The sequence below is a fragment of the Dreissena polymorpha genome, chromosome 3 (assembly GCF_020536995.1).
Source record: "Dreissena polymorpha isolate Duluth1 chromosome 3, UMN_Dpol_1.0, whole genome shotgun sequence".
Taxonomy (NCBI): Eukaryota; Metazoa; Mollusca; class Bivalvia; order Myida; family Dreissenidae; genus Dreissena; species Dreissena polymorpha.
In genome coordinates this window covers 145310110-145331039 of record NC_068357.1, presented here as the reverse complement: position 1 = coordinate 145331039, position 20930 = coordinate 145310110, and the positions used below count along the sequence as shown (strand labels likewise).

Sequence of the window (20930 nt, the reverse complement as noted above, 5' to 3'; positions counted from 1 at the left end):
CCTTGGTAATGCAATATATAATGTCCTACTATTTTTTCCATGAAAAAATAGCTCTGAATTTAAATTAATACCACAGTCAGTTATATGACAACACTGCGCAAATTAATTTGATTCACTACCAAAGCCTTTATTATATCCGTACAACGATAGGCTAAAGTATATAGGACTCATTTGTTCCTGTATTATTATTGTTTGTTTGTCTTAAAACTTGTCTAGATCATGATCCTGAATTTAAGTTTTTTATATTACTTTGTGCTAATGTCAATCAACATCAGGTAGTGTGTAAAATTAAAGTACAACATGCTTTCAAGGTCACTGTGGTCAAAGGTCAAAATCCAGCTATTTTATGTCATGATAAGGCTTGTCTACTTTATAACTGTTCAATTTTTCATATAGGTGAACAAAGACTGTATTTTAAAACTCTTCAATTCATGGAATTTCAATCAAGAATGAATTTTCTATCTTTCCGATCAAGGTCATACTTAGAGGTCAAAGGCAGCAGTTTTGTTGTAGAAATAATGCTTGTCCTTTTTATGGCTGTACCAATCATGAAAGGATTTTAAATAACATGTATTCAGTGTTAGCCTGTATGAGATGGTTTATTGCGCAAGAAAAACATCGCTACCTTAAAGGGCATACCTGTTACTTGTAGATGAAGTCAAACATCATTACTTTTGTCTAGGCTCTACATCTGTGTCAAATTGGTATATGGTTCTACAAATCATCATTAGCAATAAATTCCAATTAAATTAGTTATGGTTCAATTGATATCTTTCTGGAATAATTAATATTAAATTGACCGAGTATTTTAGTAAAGAAGTTAAGTGTTGTCCCAGATTAGCTTGTGAAGTCACCACAGGCTAAAAAGGGACAACTCTTTCCATTTTTATGGTGGTTTGTGTTTATTTGAAGTCTCTACTAAACAAAAATCCAGTTTAGGTAAAAAGTGTTTTCCTTGATTAGCCTGTGTGGCCTGCACAAGCTGATCTTTTACCACACCTAACGCAAGTGCATTTAGTCCATTTATCCAAGAACGAGGCTCATTTGATCTCTTTCTGGGCTGGTTAATGTTGTATTTACTGAGTACTATTTATTTCTGTTCTCTAGAGAGACTGGAGTGCTAGTTCAGCTGCATCCTGCCATGGACCCAGTGTTCCTGCCTAACAGACAGCTGGACCACAGACAGGTGTGTGTAATTGTCTACCAAATAATGTGTGGCCATGTCCGAAAACGTTCTTTATTAGATGCATTAGTTTCACACTCGAGCCTCAATTATACTCCTTACTTATGGTTCTTGGTCCTGTCTAAATAAAGATCTTACAAGAAATTTAAGTTAAGACTGAATTTTTATGCCCCTGGATCGAATGATCTGGGGTATATTGTTTTTGGCCTGTCTTTCTGTCCGTCATTGCGTCATTCTGTCCCAAAACTTTAACCTTACAGTAAAGTTTTGCAATAACTTTTGAAATATTGAACACAGCAACTTGATATTTGGCATGCATGTGTATCTCATGGAGCTGCACATTTTGAGTGGTGAAAGGTCAAGGTCATCCTTCAAGGTCAAAGGTAAAAAAAAAGAAAGTGGCGCATTAGGGGGCATTGTGTTTCTGACAAACACATCTCTTGTTTCTTACAGCTAATAGGTTTTAAGATGGCTGTTTTTGGAGAAAACCCGAGGTATTGTCATAGCCAGCTCGTCGTCCGCTGTCCGCATCGTGCTAAAACCTTTACATTTTGTTAATGTTTTGAACATTGGCCCTTCAATCCTGGGTTCGCACAGGGCTTGAAAAGTGCTTGAAAACAAGTACTAGGCTTGAAAAGCCCTTGAACAAAGGTTGGCCTTGAAAAAGTACTTGAAAAGTGCTTATTTCATGTAAAAAAGCCTTGAAAATGTTTATTTCTGCTCAAAATTACTTTTATCATCGCTTTAATTATAAACTTGAATCGTTCTTAAGGGAAATATTACGAAAATTTATCATAAACTCCTTCGCGCAAAAAGTTGAGTATGAAATATAAGCTTCTTACACTATTGAGTACACGTCACAGATATTGTGTGCTATGTCAGAGGTTCTTCATTGTGATCAATTTTCGCGAGTGAAAACGCAGCGATGGGGAAGTGTCGTTTCAAACCAGGGTGGTTAACTGAATATTCCTGGGTACAGAAAACAAATGACATTCGAAAAGCACATTGTCGGGTCTGTATGAAGACCATTGATGTCGGGAGGATGGGGGAAAGCGCTTTGAAAAGACACAAGAAAGGGGAAACCCACACAGAAAACATGAAATTGAGAAGCAATGTGTTTGTTTGTAATAACTTTAAAAAATAAATACATATGTGAGACTCATTGAGTTAAGGATGGATAACATGTATTTGTATGTAGTTAAATAACATGTATGAGTTAATATGGAATAAGTTTAATGTGTTTGAGCAAATAAATGACATTTACTGTGTTAATCTGGCTTTAAAATGCTTTTTTTAAAGGAAACTAAAGTACGGTTCTTGGCCTTGAAAATGAAAATTTGGCCTTGAAAAGTGCTTGAATTTAGGTTTGAGATTTCTGTTTGAACCATGCAATCAAAGTGCTTCAACCTACAACTTTGAAACTTCACATGTAGCTGCACCTTGATGAGTTCTACATGCCACACCCATTTTTGGGTCACTAGGTCAAAGGTCAAGGTCACTGACCACTAAAAAAAAAAAAAATTATGACAAGATTTCATTTATTAAAAACTGCACCCGAAGCCGAGCGTGGCAACCCTTATGCGGAGCTCTTGTTGTTATTATGTTACTGAAATAAAGTGCATGTGAAATTTTGAAATAATATGAATGCAATTTCTGACCTTTTCTAATCATAGCGGTCCTTTGTTAAGAATTTTACACCTTCTCCAATTGTATAGTAACTTAGAGATGTTCTACAATCTTCTCTCCATCTAGGCATTTCAAATAAGTTTTCGCTTTTAAGCAGTTAATGTTCAGTAAGGTAGTGTCATGGGACCATGGTTATGTCTCATTTTGAAATCAAAGGATGAGCATGAAGCTGTAGTACATTTATGCCATTTCTATACCAGATAAATGAGGGAAGCTCTGGCAAAATGGGGCTTAATTCACATGGGTAAAGTGTCTTCCTAGATTAGCCTGTAAAGTCTTCTCAGGCTAATCAGGGACAGCACTTTCCTTTTTAATGATATTTGTTTGAAAAAAAGCCTCTTCCAGTTAAGGTGGAAAGTAGCCCCACTTATTACTTTGTGCTGACTGCACAGGCTAATCTGGGGCGACACTTTACACACATGCATTAAGCCTCATTTACTCAAAGCTCAAGTGACTGTTTCTATCCCCCACAGGTTCAGCATGCCAGTGCCCTGGGTCTGCAGGTCGGTCAGATGATGCAGGTGAAGTACTATGGGCGTGACCCGGTCACTGGTCATCACCGGCTGTCCAGAAAGGCTATACAGGCTCTGTCCACTAAGACCTTCCAATATATGGACACTGACAATGAAAAGGGCATCAAGAAAAAACGAAAACCTTGAACACGTGTTGTCTGCTTTGTCTTTTGAGATGTTGAATATTTTATTATACCCCCACAAACAAAGTTTAGGGGGGGAAAATAGGAGTGAACTTGTCGATCGGTCTGTCAGTCTGTCTGTCAGTCCGTATTAAGTTTCCGCTCTCTAATTCAAGTAGTTTTCATCCGATCTTCACCAAACTTGGTCTGAAGATGTATCTACATGATGTCTAGGCCAAGTTTGAACATGGGCCTTGCTGGGTCAAAAACTAGGTCACGGGGTCACTTAGTGCGTTTTAAACATTCAGCATGTTGTCCGCTCTCTAATTCAAGTAGTTTTCATCCGATCTTCACCAAACTTGGTCAGAAGTTGTATCTAGATGATGTCTAGACCAAGTTCGAACATGGGCCTTGCCGGGTCAAAAACTAGGTCACGGGTCACTTAGTGCGTTTTAAACATTCAGCATGTTGCTCTCTAATTCAAGTAGTTTTCATCCGATCTTCACCAAACTTGGTCAGAAGTTGTATCTAGATGATCTTAAGGCCAAGTTCGAACATGGGCCTTGCCGGGTCAAAAACTAGGTCATGGGGTCACTTAGTGCGTTTTAAACATTCAGCATGTTGTCCGCTCTCTAATTCAAGTAGTTTTCATTCGATCTTCACCAAACTTGGTCAGAAGTTGTATCTAGATGATCTTAAGGCCAAGTTCGAACATAGGCCTTGCCGGGTCAAAAACTAGGTCACGGGGTCACTTAGTGCGTTTTTTAACATTCAGCATGGTGTCCTCTCTCTAATTCAAGTAGTTTTCAGCCGATCTTCACCAAACTTGGTCAGAAGTTGCATCTAGATGATCTTAAGGCCAAGTTCGAACATGGACCTTGCCGGGTCAAAAACTAGGTCACGGGGTCACTTAGTGCATTTTTTAACATTCAGCATGGTGTCCTCTCTCTTATTCAAGTAGTTTTCATCCGATCTTCACCAAATTTGGTCAGAAGTTTTATCTAGATGATCTGAAGGCCGAGTTCGAACATGGGCCATGCCAAATCAAAAACTAGGTCACAGGGTCACTTAGTACGTTTTACACATTGAGCATGGTGTCGGCTCTCTATTTAAAGTAGTTTAAATCCGATCTTCACCAAACTTGGTCAGAAGTTTTATGGAGATGATATTAAGGCCAAGTTAGAACATGGGCCTTTCTGGGTCAAAAACTAGGTCAAGGAGTCACTTAGTGCGTTTTAAAAATTGAGCATGGTGTCCACTGTTTTTTGTGAAAGACGACATGCAAAATATTATGTGTCAATGCGGCGTGTGGGGGTATTCGTCACGTCTGTGACAAATCTCTAGTTGTGTTTACAGTGAAGTCTGAAAAAATAGTCTTTATCAGTATGTGGGCACTGAGGATTGGAATGGTGGCATGATGAATTGAAGAGCTTTCATCGCTCTCCACTTTGATGCAAACAGTTAAGAAGTGTACAATATTAAATTCCAGCTGTAGTTGAGTCTGTTACATAAAAAACTTTGAAATTGTCATATTTTCTTTACTGTTGAGATACCTTTTTAGCTCACCTGAGCATGTTGAGCTGTTGTGGTCACCTTTTGTCTGTAGTGTGTCCTCTGTCGTGCGTTGACAACTTGTACATTATAAACGCTCTAGATGCCACATTTATTGTCCAATCTTCATAAAACTTGGTCAGAACATGTGTCCCAATGATAGCTTGGACGAGTTCCAAAATGGTTCTAGTTTGTTGAAAAACATGGCTGCAATGGAGCATGTTAACACTCTAGAAGACACGTGTATTGTCCAATCTTCATAAGAATGAGTCTCAACATTAGTTCTAATGATATCATGGATGAGTTCGAAAATGATTCCAGTTTGTTGAAAAACATGGCTGCCAGGGGGCTGGGCATTTTTCCTTACATGGCTGTATTAAAACCTTTTTAAATCTAAAGAAGTCACATTTTTGTTTTAATGATATCTGGGCTCATTTCGAAAATAGTTATGTTCTTTAAAAAAAACCTTGGCTGTCTGGGGTGTGGCATTTTTTCCCAGGTGTACCTGCATTATAAAGATGAGGAAAGTGGAAAGAAGTGAAATTCTTGAATCTGCCAGTAATTTCCTCCTTTGTGTACCACTGTGATACTTTGTTTTAACTCTGTACATCATTCAATTGGGTTTTATAATCAACTTTGAAATATGTTGCTTGTTCGTGACTTACAGATTTAAAGAAGTACATTTTAAGTCATGTCTAGATAATATTGGGTATTTTGCAAAGTTCTGTTTATTGAAGAGATTGTAAACTAAAAATCATAAATGTGTGAGCTGTCTTTAAATCTGATGCAAACCATCACTACACTAAACAGCATTTTGTATTTGTTGAAGTTTTTGTTATTTCAGTATTATATGATTTTGTAAAAACTTTTTTTTATTGAAAGTAAGGTTGAATATATTGGTTTTATGTAGAAATTCATTTTAAAAATATATTTTCATTGAATATTAAACCAGTATCGTACACAATAAGATATTTATAAAAACGTGAAATTTACATAAAATTTAATTGAATATATATTTGATTTTTAGCTCGACTATTATATATGAAATATATATAGTGGAGCTATCCTACTCACGTTAGCGTTCCCGTTAGCGTGCAAATGTTAAAGTTTGTGTACCACCCTAAATATTTTCAATGTCCCTTGACATATTGCTTTAATATTTGGCATACTTCTTTACTAACATGACCCCAACCTATACACAAGAGCAGACAACTGTATCAAGAATTTTGTAAGAATTATGGCCCTTTTTTCACTTAGAATATGCATATTATTGATAAATCTATGTTAAAGTTTGCGTAACACCTCAAATATTTTCATTGTCCCTTGACATGTTGCTTTAATATTTTGCATACTTCTTAACCAACATGACCCCAACCTATACACAAGAGCAGACAACTGTATCAAGCATTTTGTAAGGATTATGGTCTTTTTTCCACTTAGAATATGCATATTACTTTAGTTACATTGCCATAACTTCTTTATTTATGATCAGATTTTATTAATACTTTGACAAAACAACAATTACCTGAATACCACAATGGATTCCACCCAAACACCCCAACCCAGAATCCCTGCCCCCCCCCCCAAAAAAAAAAATTTCTTAAAGATCATCTATTAAATGACCACACACCCACATTATACCCCTCTTTCCATGATGGCGTACGTTATACTGTCAAGCACTCGAATAGTCGAGCGCGCTGTCCTCTGACAGCTCTTGTTTATTTGAACTAGTATGTCAGCTTTAATTGTATAATTTCAGTTGTGTTTATATGGAAATAACCCAATGAGGCCTTCTTGAATAAATTGTTCCTTGAAATTTAAGGTTTCTATGTTTCTAGAATATATATTAAAAAACCAACATGATAACATCTTATGTTATTTATCTGTGCGGAAAGGAGGGAGAAGAGTAATAGAACTGGTAGGTGTCATTACATTGTTCATAAATTTATGTGTGCAAGCCCACTGATATTTTGCACGTTACTTTTGTCAAACTCTTACAGAAAGATTATCTTCAAATGCTACAGTAAATATTGTCAAGGTTTAACGATGAAGTCATTATTTAAGGAGTTATTGCTCTTTGTTTTTTTAATTACATTAAAGTTTCAGTGTGCAACTCTTACTCTTTTTTTCAACTGCATAATAATGATCTTTATTGCTTCATTGCATTTTGGAAAGGTTTAAAGATAACGCTAGTTTTTAAGGAGTTATCCTTTTAAAAACAACTTTATGCCAGAGCCTTGTGATTGAGATTTTAAGCTCACCTGAACACATTATAACTTTTGTTAATTCCTTTATTATGCTGTATGTTAGTTGTCTTCCATCGTCAACATTTACCTTGCTAACACGTTTGTAAGCCAATCTTCATGAAACTTGGTCAGAACATTTTGTTCTTATGGTATCTCGTCCATGGTCAATACTGGGTCATGTGGGATCAAAAAGTAAGTCAAATTCAAGAGAAAGCTAGAGAATACTCTAGGTGTCATTTTTTTTATCAATCGTAAACTTGTTAAGAACATTTGTTCTATGAATGCCTTAGCCAAGTTTAAAACAAAATAAGCTGTTGAAAAGCATGGGCACAAGGGTATGGAGCAGTTTGCCTAATGTGTCTTTAGTTGTCTTGTGAAAAATCAAGAAGTAAAATTGTTTGCCTTATTGTGAAACTTGCTGGGAACATTTGTGCCAATCATAATGATTTTTTGTACAAGTTTTTGTTGTTAAAAAACATGGCCACCAAAAATTTGTTTCCGGATTGTTGAAAAGCATAGTCAGCAAGGGTACAAGGAAGTTTTCCATGTTTTGCCATTGTGTAGACTCTAGAAGTCTCTTTTCTTGCCCTATCATCATGATGCTTGCTCAGAACATTTGTTCAAATGTATATATAAGTTCTTAAATAGGTCTCTAAACTTGACAAACGCTTCTGAGAACAATTAAATTTCTTCTGGTCTAAGAATGAGAGGTACAAACAAGGACCCTTGCTTTTTTTCTTACAAATAAATCGCAAAACTTTATACTAATTTGAGTACAAAGCACCCATGCCAGGGTATACATTGTCCTTTACAGCTTTTTGTTATGCCTCGCACATTTGTACATACAATTCAGTTTATTTGGCAACTATCGTGGCAAACCCTGTGACAGCATATCCTTCAACATAGTGATTGAATTAAAAAGGTGTATACAAACTGGGAGTAAACAGTGTTTCAAGTCCTTTGATCATGCAGTAAAAAGAAACATCATATGGTAGCATATTGATTGAATTACAACACGGGTATACAAACTGAGTAAATACTAGTGTTTTAAAGGACTTTGTTTCTGCAGGAAAAAAACATTCTCTGTTAAATATACATTTTGTGTACATTCTTTTTAGGCAATTTTGAACAGATGATAAAAGTTTTTACAAGTAAAATAGTGATTAAAAGAAATGTAAATTAGATGATGGGTGGGAATGATTTAGATTGGGGTATTACAATAATTTATTACTGCATTCTTATAGGGTGAATGCAACATTTATGTATTGTTTTTAAAGGACAAAAACTGTAAAAGAAAGTTTATTTCAACATGATTAAACAAAGCAACAACAGTTTAAACAAAAATCAACATTGAATAAAATATGTATCAACTACAATTGGTATATGTATACCTTAATAACAACCCACATACACTCATTCATGTACAGAGGTACAAATCAGCAAATCAATTCTCGAAACAAGTTAAACAAGACTATTGCCAAGCAATATATGTCCCCTACTGGCTCCACCATTGTCAGATTTTTTTTAAATTTTAAATTTGTTGCCATAGCAACCAGAATTCTTGACGTAGGAACAAAATTAAATGACTTACATAATCTCCATATTGCCATCTGCCCATATTTCAAGTTTCATGAAAAAATATTCAGAACTTTTAAAATTATCGCCGAATCAAAAAAAGTGTAACGAACTGACAGACAGACTGACACACAGACTATAAACCATAAGTCCCCTCCGGTGAAATCAGTAGGGGACAATAAGTATTAAATTTTTAATTAGTACATGTTCTTAAAAATATATATTTATAAATGTATCTGTTTCAGTCAGCTTCTGGTCATTATTTTTTGCATAGTATCGTTGTTTTTTTAAATCTGATGACATTACAAAAAGTCAGGTGCATTTTCAATTATGATCATTAAGTGTCATGGAAAATCAGAGAAAATCATGATTTTGTAGATACTAATTAGAATGCATTTTACATGAACATATGGCAAGTCTTATTGCACTATCAAAATGTATATATTAATACCAAAAATGGTTGTTTAAGCAAAACAAACCTAACAACAGTAATATTATAACCATTCATATATTTCTCATACATCAAAACCTACAAAAATACAGCACTACATACATAATTAAAAAAACAAACAAAAAAAAAACAGTTTTGTATGGCCATGTACTTGGTAGAGACTTCTATATTTGACTAGAGCAACATTTTACATAAAATGAATGGATCAAAATTATAAGTGATGTTTTTAGTATTTGATGAAAGAACTTAATAAGGTAAGCAATCGCTTTAGGCATAAAGAATATGTTACATTCTGATCTGTTAAAATGATTTAATGGCAAAAATGAACATTTTAAAACTTCATGAATATCAAAAAAACATTTGGGTAGTATTTTCAGCATCGTTAAATATACCAAGTAAGTTGTAAGTATGGTTTCATTAAAAAATCAAGTATGGAACTTGTCTTTCTGCAAAAGTATGAAGAGGACTGTATGCAATAACAATATACTGGTAGAATGTCCTTGGTATAACATGATCAAATATATAACAAGAAAAGAACAATAACAACTGGTAAAACACCTAATAACATCCTTAAAAAGGAAAATATCCTCCAACAATTAAATATGTTAATAAAAGTAATTATTAAAACTGTAAAAGTAAGCATAGCCCATATATACATTAACACCAAATTCACAAAGATATATGGAAATTTAAGCACCGTCATTTCACTAATGCAGCTTTACATAATCAATAGAAATTATTTTAAACAATAGAATAACACTAACAATATAAATTATTCTTAATATTTAACATGAAAGTGAAAACCATTGATAGTTGGGAATATTAACAAGAGCACCGCCTTGCGGGTGCAGACCGCTCATCTATTTTCTTTTTAAAGGTGAAGGGACTCTCATTTTCAATCACAAAGGAGGGAGGGGTGGAGTGAAGAGGGGTGTATAGTGTGGGATTGTGGACATTTATTACATTATCTTCCAAAAAAGCGAAAAAAAAAAAAAAAAAAAAAAAATCGGGGGGGGGGGGGGGGGGGATTTTTTAGGTGTGATGGTTGGACGGTATTTCAAACATAACCGTTAAAAAAAAATGGGGGTGGGGGGGGGGGGGTATAGTGTGAGGGTGTGGTTTTAATTTGTGAGATGATCTAAATAAAAATAAAAAAATTTGGGTGGGGGTGGGGTGGGGGGGGGAGGGGTGGGGGTATAGAGTGAGGGTGTGGTGGTCATTTGTGAGATGATCTTAGAAAAAAAAAAAAAAAAAATGGGGGGGGGGTGGGGGGGAGGGCACGGGGGATAGTTTGGGTTGAGTCTATTGTGGTATGTCAGGTAAGAGTAGTTTTGTCAAAGTATCAATCAAATCTAATCATAAATAAAGAAGTTATGGCAATTTTAGCAAAATTTAATAATTTGACCTTGAGAGTCAAGGTCATTCAAAGGTCAAGGTAAAATTCAACTTGCCAGGTACAGTAACCTCATGATAGCATGAAAGTATTTGAAGTTTGAAAGCAATAGCCTTGATACTTAAGAAGTAAAGTGGATCGAAACACAAAATTTAACCATATATTCAAAGTTACTAAGTAAAAAAAGGGCTATAATTCCGTAACAATAACAACCAGAGTTATGCAACTTGTCCTTTTACTGTACCCTTATGATAGTTTGTGAGTGTTCCAAGTATGAAAGCAATATCTATGATACTTTAGGGGTAAAGTTGACCAAAACACAAATCTTAACCAAATTTTCAATTTTCTAAGTATAAAGGGCCCATAATTCCGTCCAAATGCCAGTCAGAGTTACATAACTTTGCCCGCACGGTCCCCTTATGATAGTTAATAAGTGTTGCAAGTATGAAAGCAATAGCTTTGATACTGTAGGAATAAAGTGGACCTAAACACAAAACTTAACAATATTTTCAATTTTCTAAGTATAAAAAGGGCACATAATTCTGTCAAAATGCCAGTCAGAGTTACATTACTTTGAGTGCACAGTCCCCTTATGATAGTTAGTAAGTGTTGCAAGTATGAAAGCAATAGCTTTGATACTTAAGGTATAAAATGGACCTAAACATAAAACTTAACCAAAATTTTCAATTTTCTAAGAGTAAAAAGGGCACATAATTCTGTCAAAATGCACACCAGAGTTATCTAACTTTGCCTGCCCAGTCCCCTCATGATAGTAAGTAAGTGTACCAAGTTTGAATGCAATAGCATTGATACTTTCTGAGAAAAGTGGACCTAAACGCAAAATTTAACCAAAATTTTCAATTTTCTAAGTCTAAAAAGGGCACATAATTCTGTCAAAATGCACGCCAGAGTTATCTAACTTTGCCTGCCCAGTCCCCTCATGATAGTAAGTAAGTGTACCAAGTTTGAATGCAATAGCATTGATACTTTCTGAGAAAAGTGGACCTAAACGCAAAACTTAACCGGACGCCGACGCCAACGCCGACGCCAAGGTGATGACAATAGCTCATAATTTTTTTTCAAAAAATAGATGAGCTAAAAAATAGTTCCAATAAATTGTAACAAGTACCCATTGGTTCACTAAGCTGTCTATGACTGACTGTCATGATGACTTAAAAATCAAAACATAAATGTATTAAAAGGAAGTAAAACCTCAAAATAAATAGTTTAACAGAACATAATTGAAATTTTCTCTCATTTTAAAAAAACAAGACAAATATTTAATTGAAATGGTTATGCACAGCTCTTTTTCAGAGTGAATTATTCATTTCGTCAAAATGTTATTCTTCAATGTATTCTGGAACAACTTGATCTTGGCACGAATTAAGAAGCCTCCTGGAATAGGACGTGAAAGATGGGAACTCTTCACTGTCGGAGACAATTGTCTGGAACTCCATATCCACATCAGGTACCAGATGTTCATCCACATACTGTCGTGGGCTGTGTGTGCGGACCTGGTACCTGTCGTCATAGAAGACCCAACTATCCATCGAGCTGTCTGCCTGGAACCGATGTGAACTTGTATCCAACACCTGAAACGGTGAAGGGGACCGCAAATACCTGGGTGAGGATGATCGTGAATTGATGGGAGATGGTGATCTCTGGATTCTTGGTGAAATGGAACGTAGATTATCAAATGACAGCCCTAATACGGACGAAGAAAGTGCTTCAATCTCTGCTGGAGATGTTGAACGAGGTGAACTTTGAGAAAGAGGCTGCATGGTAACTGTTGAGGACTCAAATGACACTCCATCCCTGGTAAGCAAGTCACGGAGGTCGGTACTAGGATCAACAGGCGACTGAACACTACTTGAGCGCTCGTCAGAACACTCCACACCATGATTCTGATTTCCGATGGGCTCTTCAATACTCTTATCTGACTGCTGCAAGCCAGTTGACCGAGATATGTTGGGTTCAACCTCATCGCGCCACATCTGCAGCAGACTTTCCACATACAGGCTATTCCTGAAGAGATCTGATGGATCATTATGGCAAACAGAGACTGGTGAGTTGGGAGGGGGGAAATTAGCTGAACTAATATCATCTAGTGTGCCGGTATCTTCTTCCGCTTTGGGCAATTTCTCAGTGTTGACTGGGCTGTAAATACTGTTGTTGCCACTTTCAAAATCATCCCAATCAATAGTTTCTGTGCATTCCAAGTTGATGTCAGGCACATTCTGGGAACTGAAACTATCAAAGAGATGTGGGAACCGCCTTCTGTGGTGGCTCAGCGTAAGGTGGTTCCCATTAGGCCAAGCCTGATACATCTGAAATTAAATTGTATGATAAAGCTTGTATGATAGAGTGAAGATACTTAGATGATAGATCATAATGCAGACAATAAAAGCAATGTGGTTGTTATTGGGGTATAATAAATGACTTGAAACATTCGAAAGCAACAAACATGAATACAGAAATTGGGAGATATTTAATATCAAATTTCGTCTAGCGTTTTGCATACTGGGTAGTGCCTACGCAAAATATTTAATGTTTGTGTTATAGATAAACAGACATAGCAACTGTTGCGTAATACTGAATGTAGAGAAGCTAGATTTTAATCAACGCTAGGTAAACAAGAGATGTGTTTGTCAGAAACACAATGCCCCCTATTGCACCGCTTTGTAGCCATATATTTGACCTTTGACCTCGAAGGATGACCTTGACCTTTCACCACTCAAAATATGCAGCTCCATGAGAAGTAAGTAAGAGATTGAATGGAGAAATGGTCAAATATCAAGTTGCTATCTTCAATATTTAAAAAGTTATGGCCAATGTTAAAGTTTTCGGACGTTTGGAATATTTTACATTTGACCTTGTAGGATGACCTTTACCTTCACCTTTCCCCACTCAAAATGTTCAGCTCCAGGAGATACACATGCATGCCAAATATCAAGTTGCTATCTTCAATATTTAAAAGTTATTGTCAATGTTAAAGTTTTCAGACGGACGGACAGACGCCATATATTAGACATTTAACCTTGAAGGATGACCTTGACCTTCACCTTTCACCACTCAAAATGTGCAGCTCAATGAGATGCACATGCATGCCAAATATCAAGTTGCTATGTTAAATATTGAAAAAGTTATGACCATTAAAGTTTTCGGACGGATGGACAGACTGATTGACAGTTCAACTGCTATATGCCACCCTACCGGAGGCATAAAAACATGCTTGACCTTTGCCTTTATTAAAGGCTTGATAAATATGATTATAAATTTTGCTTTTATGCTATGTATAGAAACAAGAAATTTAGGTTATAAATAGCTTGAAACATGGTATTCTTGCGGTACTTAATGCTAAATCATTCGTGTTTTAATACCAACTTTATATATTGGATAATATATTAAGCAGGCAATAATATTTGACTGAACTTGAGTTTCCAGAATTACTTTTTTATAACAGAAAACTAAATTTTTTAACTGTAGTCACCACAAAAACATCACCCATGTCAGTCAGTGCTTTCCATAGGCCATTTAACAGTCCCTCGTCAGGGCGCGTGAAATTCAAAATCAGGAACACAGGGTGCTTTAAATTTATAGATTAGTGTATTTATCAGTAACAGTAACTAGCCATTCTTAAGATCAAAGCCATATCGACTTTGTCAAATATTTTGTGAGCGGATTTATGATCCTCAGTCAATTATGTGTACATTTGTATCTCTTTACCCAACTAAAGCCCGCCTTAAGGTGGAGTGTCGTTGTATTGGAAAATGGATGTTGGCCAATGAGAGCACCTGCTTTGCATGCGTGCCAATACTCGTAGGCATTCAATACCTGCAGTAAAATCATGCAAACAATTAATGACAAAATTGCCACAAGTGTGTGGTTTTGTGACAGTTTGTTTGCTGTGTGACCTACGGTGTACACCTCAACAGGGTTCGCAACTTTTTGTATGAACAAAATTTCCTGATTTTTCCCCGATGGAAAATATAAATTCCAGAATCATAATTTCCACCTATTTCTTGTTTTAGACACCCTCAATAAATAGCAGTTGCAGACAATAACATGTATTACATTAATGTAATTTTATAACAATGGACTTCCATCTCCCCTCACAGCCATCCTTTCCTAGCCTTTTAATTCATTTTCATTTAATCTTTGTTATGCAACAATAATTGGAACATATTGTTGAGTAATTCAACATTTTTAAACTGTAACAGGAACAACAGTACTAAGAGAATGTTCATAAAGAATTACATGTAACTAATCATAATGATTTTTGAACAGTACCTCGAACATCAGTATTAAGAGACACAAGTCTTAGTCAGGAAAGTCTGACCAAACTATTTTGTGTTGTTTCTTTGTCTCAATAAAAAGCGAGCGAACATTATGCAGGCACTTACTTCACGTGGAAAGTGTGGGTGTATTTATTGTTGTATAAAAACCGGAACAGCAAACCAGGCAATTTATGCGTGTTCAGTGGGAAAACTTTTATCCTCAATATTTACCAGAATTTGCGTTTAAAAATGAAATATAGGGGACTATCGGGTAATAAATATTGACAAGAAAAGAAGTTAGTACACAGTAATTGTCAATTTGATAGTAATGCTCAAACAGATGTATTGGGGAACGGATTAAGTCGGGATTATGCGAATACAGCGATTTTTTCCCTTCTTTATAAAGTACCCGTAAAAGGTACTTTCCCAATTGAAGAAAAACTAAAAAATTCCCAATTGAAGAAAAACTACAAAATTCCCAATTGCTGTCTGAAAACTTCCCAAAAGGAAGGCAAATTCCGTCAATTTTGATCCCAAAGTGATCCCATATGCAAGTTACCAAATAAAATGAGCATTTACAGTGATATTTTTACAAATTTTCTAATCTGAGTTCTGGGACTCGATAACTTGCAAATCTATGAGTCTCCGAATTGAAAGAATGAGTCCAAATATTAAACATTTATTTTTTTATAAATTTCAATGCATTTTTGGGACTCGCATAATTCGAAACTTTGCATCCCTAGAGGTTTTTGTGAGTCCAGGACGAAGGACTCGCAGGTAAAAAAATCACTGATTTACACTGAACATTTCAAGCCAAAATGAATGTTAATCGAATTGGAGTTGATTTTTGGTTTTGATACCAAGCAATTAAAAACCCTTTAATTTTCAATTAGAAGATTTCACGATGCGAATTTTCCTAATTTTAGGGTTTTTCATGCTAATTTTTCCAATTTTGTATGGTACAGGTACTTTTCCCAATTGGGGAAATAAATGGCTGGCATCTATACATAAAAGGGTTAAAACAACTACAAAAATGTTGTTATTTGATCAGGTGTGTTATGACACTTCAAGAAAAAACATAATGATAGTCATTGATAATGTCATAAATAAATGTAAAATAAATAAATGTCTCTCCCCTCCCCAACCGACCTCGGCCCTGAGGTGTCTGAAAAAATTCCTGTGGAAAGCACTTATGTCTGTCATTTATTCTCACATCTAATATTCTGTGGTAATTAGGATAGATATAGTACTAAAATTAATATAAAACATGAATAAACAGAGATCTAACATTACATCAAAAGCAACAATCAATAAAGTTTATATCAGTTTAAATAGTTGGAATTTTAAACTAAAAAATACATTATAAACAAATCTATAGACCATTTCACCAGATCAGCAATATTCGCAGAAACTTGGAATTCTACTCTCTATCAGCTGACCACGCTAACCAATCAAATTCTGGGGTATTATGTTGACATTAAATCAGCATGGCGTCTGCTTCAACAGTTTCCTTTCCGAAATAAAAAATGCCTTTTCAATCGGTAGTTTGCCGCAATCATTTAAAATATTCAATATCACATCAATAATTAGTTACTTTCTCAACAAACATTCGGACTTTTGTTCAATCAGAGAAGTTTCATACAAGGTGTTCACAGCGATCGTATAAACTTGAGGTTTATACTATCGTTTTTTTTAGATCAAAATTGGGTTTTTCCAAAAAATTGGAGAATCTGTTTTTGTCAACTACGGAAACTCAAAATCGTCCAAATAAGCGATATTTGATAATTATTACTGGAAATAAGGAGGAAATAACAGGATAAATAGAATATTATGTGAGTTTTGGATAAAGATCAAGTTGATCATGCTCGACTCGAACTATGTAAGCGCTCGGCAAGCCTCATCCTGGTACATCGGTTCTAAGCCTTGCATGATAAACTTGATCTTTATCCGAAATTCACATAATATTCTCTATTAACATCGTTTCCACCACCGCCCATATTCTTACAACTTTTCACATGGCACACGTGTGGCATTTTCTTCGATGTATTCTCTATTTATCAGTAAAATATCCGCAATGAATTTACAAACATTGCTACTATTAATAGATAAATTGCACATATTTACCACAGCATTTCATTGGTCAGCCAGTTACCTGTTCGGAATCTTATCAGCTGAAATCGTAAATATTCGTGACTACTCGGAGTGAAATGGTCTATTGCCAAGCAATATATCTCCCCTACCCGCTCCACCATTGTCAGATGTTTTTTCTATATTTGTTGTCAAAGCAACCAGAATTCTTGATGTAGGAACAAAATAAAACAAGAGCACCGCCTTGCGGGTGCAGACCGCTCATCTATTTTCTTTTTAAAGGTGAAGGGACACTCATTTTCAATCACAAAGGAGGGAGGGGTGGAGTGGAGAGGGGTGTTTAGTGTGGGGGTGTGGACATTTATTACATTATTTTCTAAAAATGCGAAAAAAAAATGCAAAAAAAAAAACAAAAAAACATGGGGGTGGGGGGATTCTTGGATACGATGGTTGGATGGTATTTCAAACATAAAACAATAAAAATAAATATTTGTGTATTTTAACCGTTTAAAAAAAATGAAATTTGGGGGGGGGGTATAGTGTGAGGGTGTGGTGGTCATTTGTGAGATGATCTTAAAAAAAAGTCTATTGTGGTATGTCAGGTAAGAGTAGTTTTGTCAAAGTATCAATCAAATCTAATCATAAATAAAGAAGTTATGGTAATTTTAGCAAAATTTAATAATTTGACCTTGAGAGTCAAGGTCATTCAAAGGTCAAGGTAAAATTCAACTTGCCAGGTACAGTAACCTCATGATAGCATGAAAGTATTTGAAGTTTGAAAGCAATAGCCTTGATAGTTAAGAAGTAAAGTGGATCGAAACACAAAATTTAACCATATATTCAAAGTTACTAAGTCAAAAAAGGGCCATAATTCCGTAAAAATGACAACCAGAGTTATGCAACTTGTCCTTTTACTGTACCCTTATGATAGTTTGCTTGTGTTCCAAGTATGAAAGCAATATCTATGATACTTTAGGGGTAAAGTTGACCAAAACACAAAACTTAACCAAATTTTCTATTTTCTAAGTATAAAGGGCCCATAATTCCGTCCAAATGCCAGTCAGAGTTACATAACTTTGCCTGCACAGTCCCCTTATGATAGTTAATAAGTGTTGCAAGTATGAAAGCAATAGCTTTGATACTGTAGGAATAAAGTGGACCTAAACACAAAACTTAACCAAATTTTCAATTTTCTAAGTATAAAAAGGGCCCATAATTCTGTCAAAATGCCAGTCAGAGTTACATTACTTTGCCTGCACAGTCCCCTTATGATAGTTAGTAAGTGTTGCAAGTATGAAAGCAATAGCCTAGATACTTACGGAATAAAATGGACCTAAACACAAAACTTAACCAAAATTTTCAATTTTCTAAGTATAAAAAGGGCACATAATTCTGTAAAAATGCACGCCAGAGTTATCTAACTTTGCCTGCCCAGTCCCCTCATGATAGTAAGTAAGTGTACCAAGTTTGAATGCAATAGCATTGATACTTTCTGAGAAAAGTGGACCTAAACGCAAAACTTAACCAAAATTTTCAATTTTCTAAGTATAAAAAGGGCACATAATTCTGTCAAATTGCACGCCAGAGTTATCTAACTTTGCCTGCCCAGTCCTCTCATGATAGTAAGTAAGTGTACCAAGTTTGAATGCAATAGCATTGATACTTTCTGAGAAAAGTGGACCTAAACGCAAAACTTAACCGGATGCCGACGCCAAGGTGATGACAATAGCTCATAATTTTTTTTCAAAAAATAGATGAGCTAAAAACGTGCATAATATCCATATTTCCATATGACCATGTTTGAAGTTTCATGAAAAAATATGAAGAACTTTTAATGTTATCGCAGTATCCAGAAAAGTGGGACAGACAGACTCACAGATGCAAACCATAAGTCCCCTCCGGTGAAACTGGTAGGGGACAATAAACAATATCAGTTATTTTCAATCACTATCCACATTTTCCTTTAACAATTAATTCAACTCTACAAATTCAAATATTGAGAGTCTAACCACTAAATAAGTAAGCGGTGTGCGACCTCAAGAATTTCAACATAAATACCGGTAATAATGTCTGACCCCAGCAGGGTCACGGTGCCTATACCACGTGACTTTTTAAGATCTGTATTGGGAGTAAAATGTCAACAAAAGCGTGACGCAGGTAGCATTTTTAAGGATAACTCTCTTTAAATATTTCACCATTTTTAATGGGATGAAGTGGAAAGCCCACTCATTCATGAGAGTTTTCTATAGGTATCATGATTTTATAAAACAAATAAGTTTTTTTTCAGTAAAGTGCAACGGTTAGAAAAGGGTAGGATCCTTGTGGGGACATTATTTTATTTTGACACAGAAACATCACCTCTGGTGAAATTAAGCAATAAACTTTATGTGCGGAGTTTACAGTATCATTTTGCATTCTTTTTTAGGTTTCATTTATATATTTATGAAAACAAAATAATAAAAAAAATATCCTTAGAGTAATATGATCTGTGTGGTAAACGTTTTTAGAAGGATCTGTGTGGTATACTGTTTTTCAGTTCTATACAGTGGTTAAAAAAAAATGCTTGTCAACAATGAATTTGAAACTGGATTTTTAAATGTGATAGCATATATTACAAATAATGGCTATACACTATGCGTTTACAGCTTTTTGAACTAATACATGTACAGGCATGCAATACAATCTCCATTATTACTAGAGATGGCATTGAATACCAATATCCGTATTCGAATGTTCGCAAATTCATTCAATCAAATATTCGCATAAAACGGCTGGATTGATTTTACCTTGTTATGTGTTAATTTCCATTGGTTTGTAAGTTATATCCGTTTGCTAAATACGAGGCTGTTTATTAACGTTGCTATCTAAAAATTGTACGCTGTTGACTAATACTATGACCGATACTGTGATCGGGCACAAATAAAATGAAAAACATCGTGTCATAGAATTTTATTTTTTATTGATTCCACAGATTTGTAGCACACCGCGCATATGTAAAACTTGCGGTCTTCTTATCCACAGACCGTGTAAAGTATTCCATACTGCAGAAGGGGCTGGTGGCATTTTCAGATTTGAATTATGATTCCTTGATGATTGTTTAGTTTATATCATCTGTTCCTTTTGAGTAATTCACATATTTAAATGTCTGTTCAAACTGTGATCACAAAAACTAAATTATTATTCGCAAGTAAATTGAAGCCCTTAATTGGTACCTAATTGACAAACAACAGTTCGGGCCCTTTCTTATAGTAAGTATATTGCATTGCGCGATTTGAGTAATTCACACATTTTAATGGCTGTACATACTGTGATCACAAAACTTAATTATTATTCGCCAGTAAATTGAAACCGTTAATTGGCACCCCATTGGCGAAAACAGTTGGGGCCTTTCTTAGAGCGTGTATATTGCATTGCGCAATCAACACTGATACGGGCCGCGTTATCAGTTTGTCACGAAGAACGTCACGTCAAACGTCTCCCAGGTAATTTCGGTTGCTTTTTAGTAAGCGGTTCGCAGGTCATTAAATATTGGTGAAATTACGTTTGGATAAAAATGCGAATATGCGAATATTATTTTTATTATTCGAATGCTGACCATTCAATCGAATATTCAAATATTCGAATAATTTTGCCATCCCTAATTATAACATTAAAATCTTGCGCTCTAGCATCTAAAATCGATGACAATTCCATGCCTACCTTAAATAAGTGTACACTTTGTTATTGTATTAAATTCCATTGTTATTTTGGCGCCAAACACTACTGTCACGTGAAGTAATGTATTGTATATTATTTTTAATATTATATTTGCTTAAAGGTATGGCTCAGTGCTCCGAATGCAGAAAT

At 35.3% G+C, this 20930-nt stretch overlaps 2 protein-coding genes across 7 annotated transcripts in view; one reads left to right on the top strand and one right to left on the bottom strand.

The window, feature by feature from the left end:
• Positions 1-6912, top strand: part of LOC127871829 (polyribonucleotide nucleotidyltransferase 1, mitochondrial-like) — a 105921-nt gene extending 99009 nt beyond the window's left edge. The window contains exons 22-24 of one of the 6 annotated variants that reach the window (XR_008045582.1): positions 1108-1186; positions 3343-3933; positions 4243-6912. Coding sequence is in view for 1 of the 6 variants with exons in the window: in XM_052415060.1 (XP_052271020.1) it covers positions 1108-1186; positions 3343-3528 (265 nt within the window). In the remaining 5 variants the exon portion in view is untranslated. Of the gene's footprint in view, positions 1-1107; positions 1187-3342 lie in introns of all 6 variants that reach the window. The other 5 variants (XR_008045579.1, XR_008045583.1, XR_008045581.1 and 2 more) reach the window with 5 other exon arrangements.
• Positions 6913-10592: 3680 nt separating this feature from the next.
• LOC127871849 (uncharacterized) overlaps positions 10593-20930 on the bottom strand; it is a 55520-nt gene continuing 45182 nt past the window's right edge. Inside the window, exon 2 of the mRNA XM_052415104.1 lies at positions 10593-13046. Coding sequence (XP_052271064.1) covers positions 12060-13046 — 987 coding nt within the window. The 3' untranslated portion in view covers positions 10593-12059. The remainder of the gene's footprint in view (positions 13047-20930) is intronic.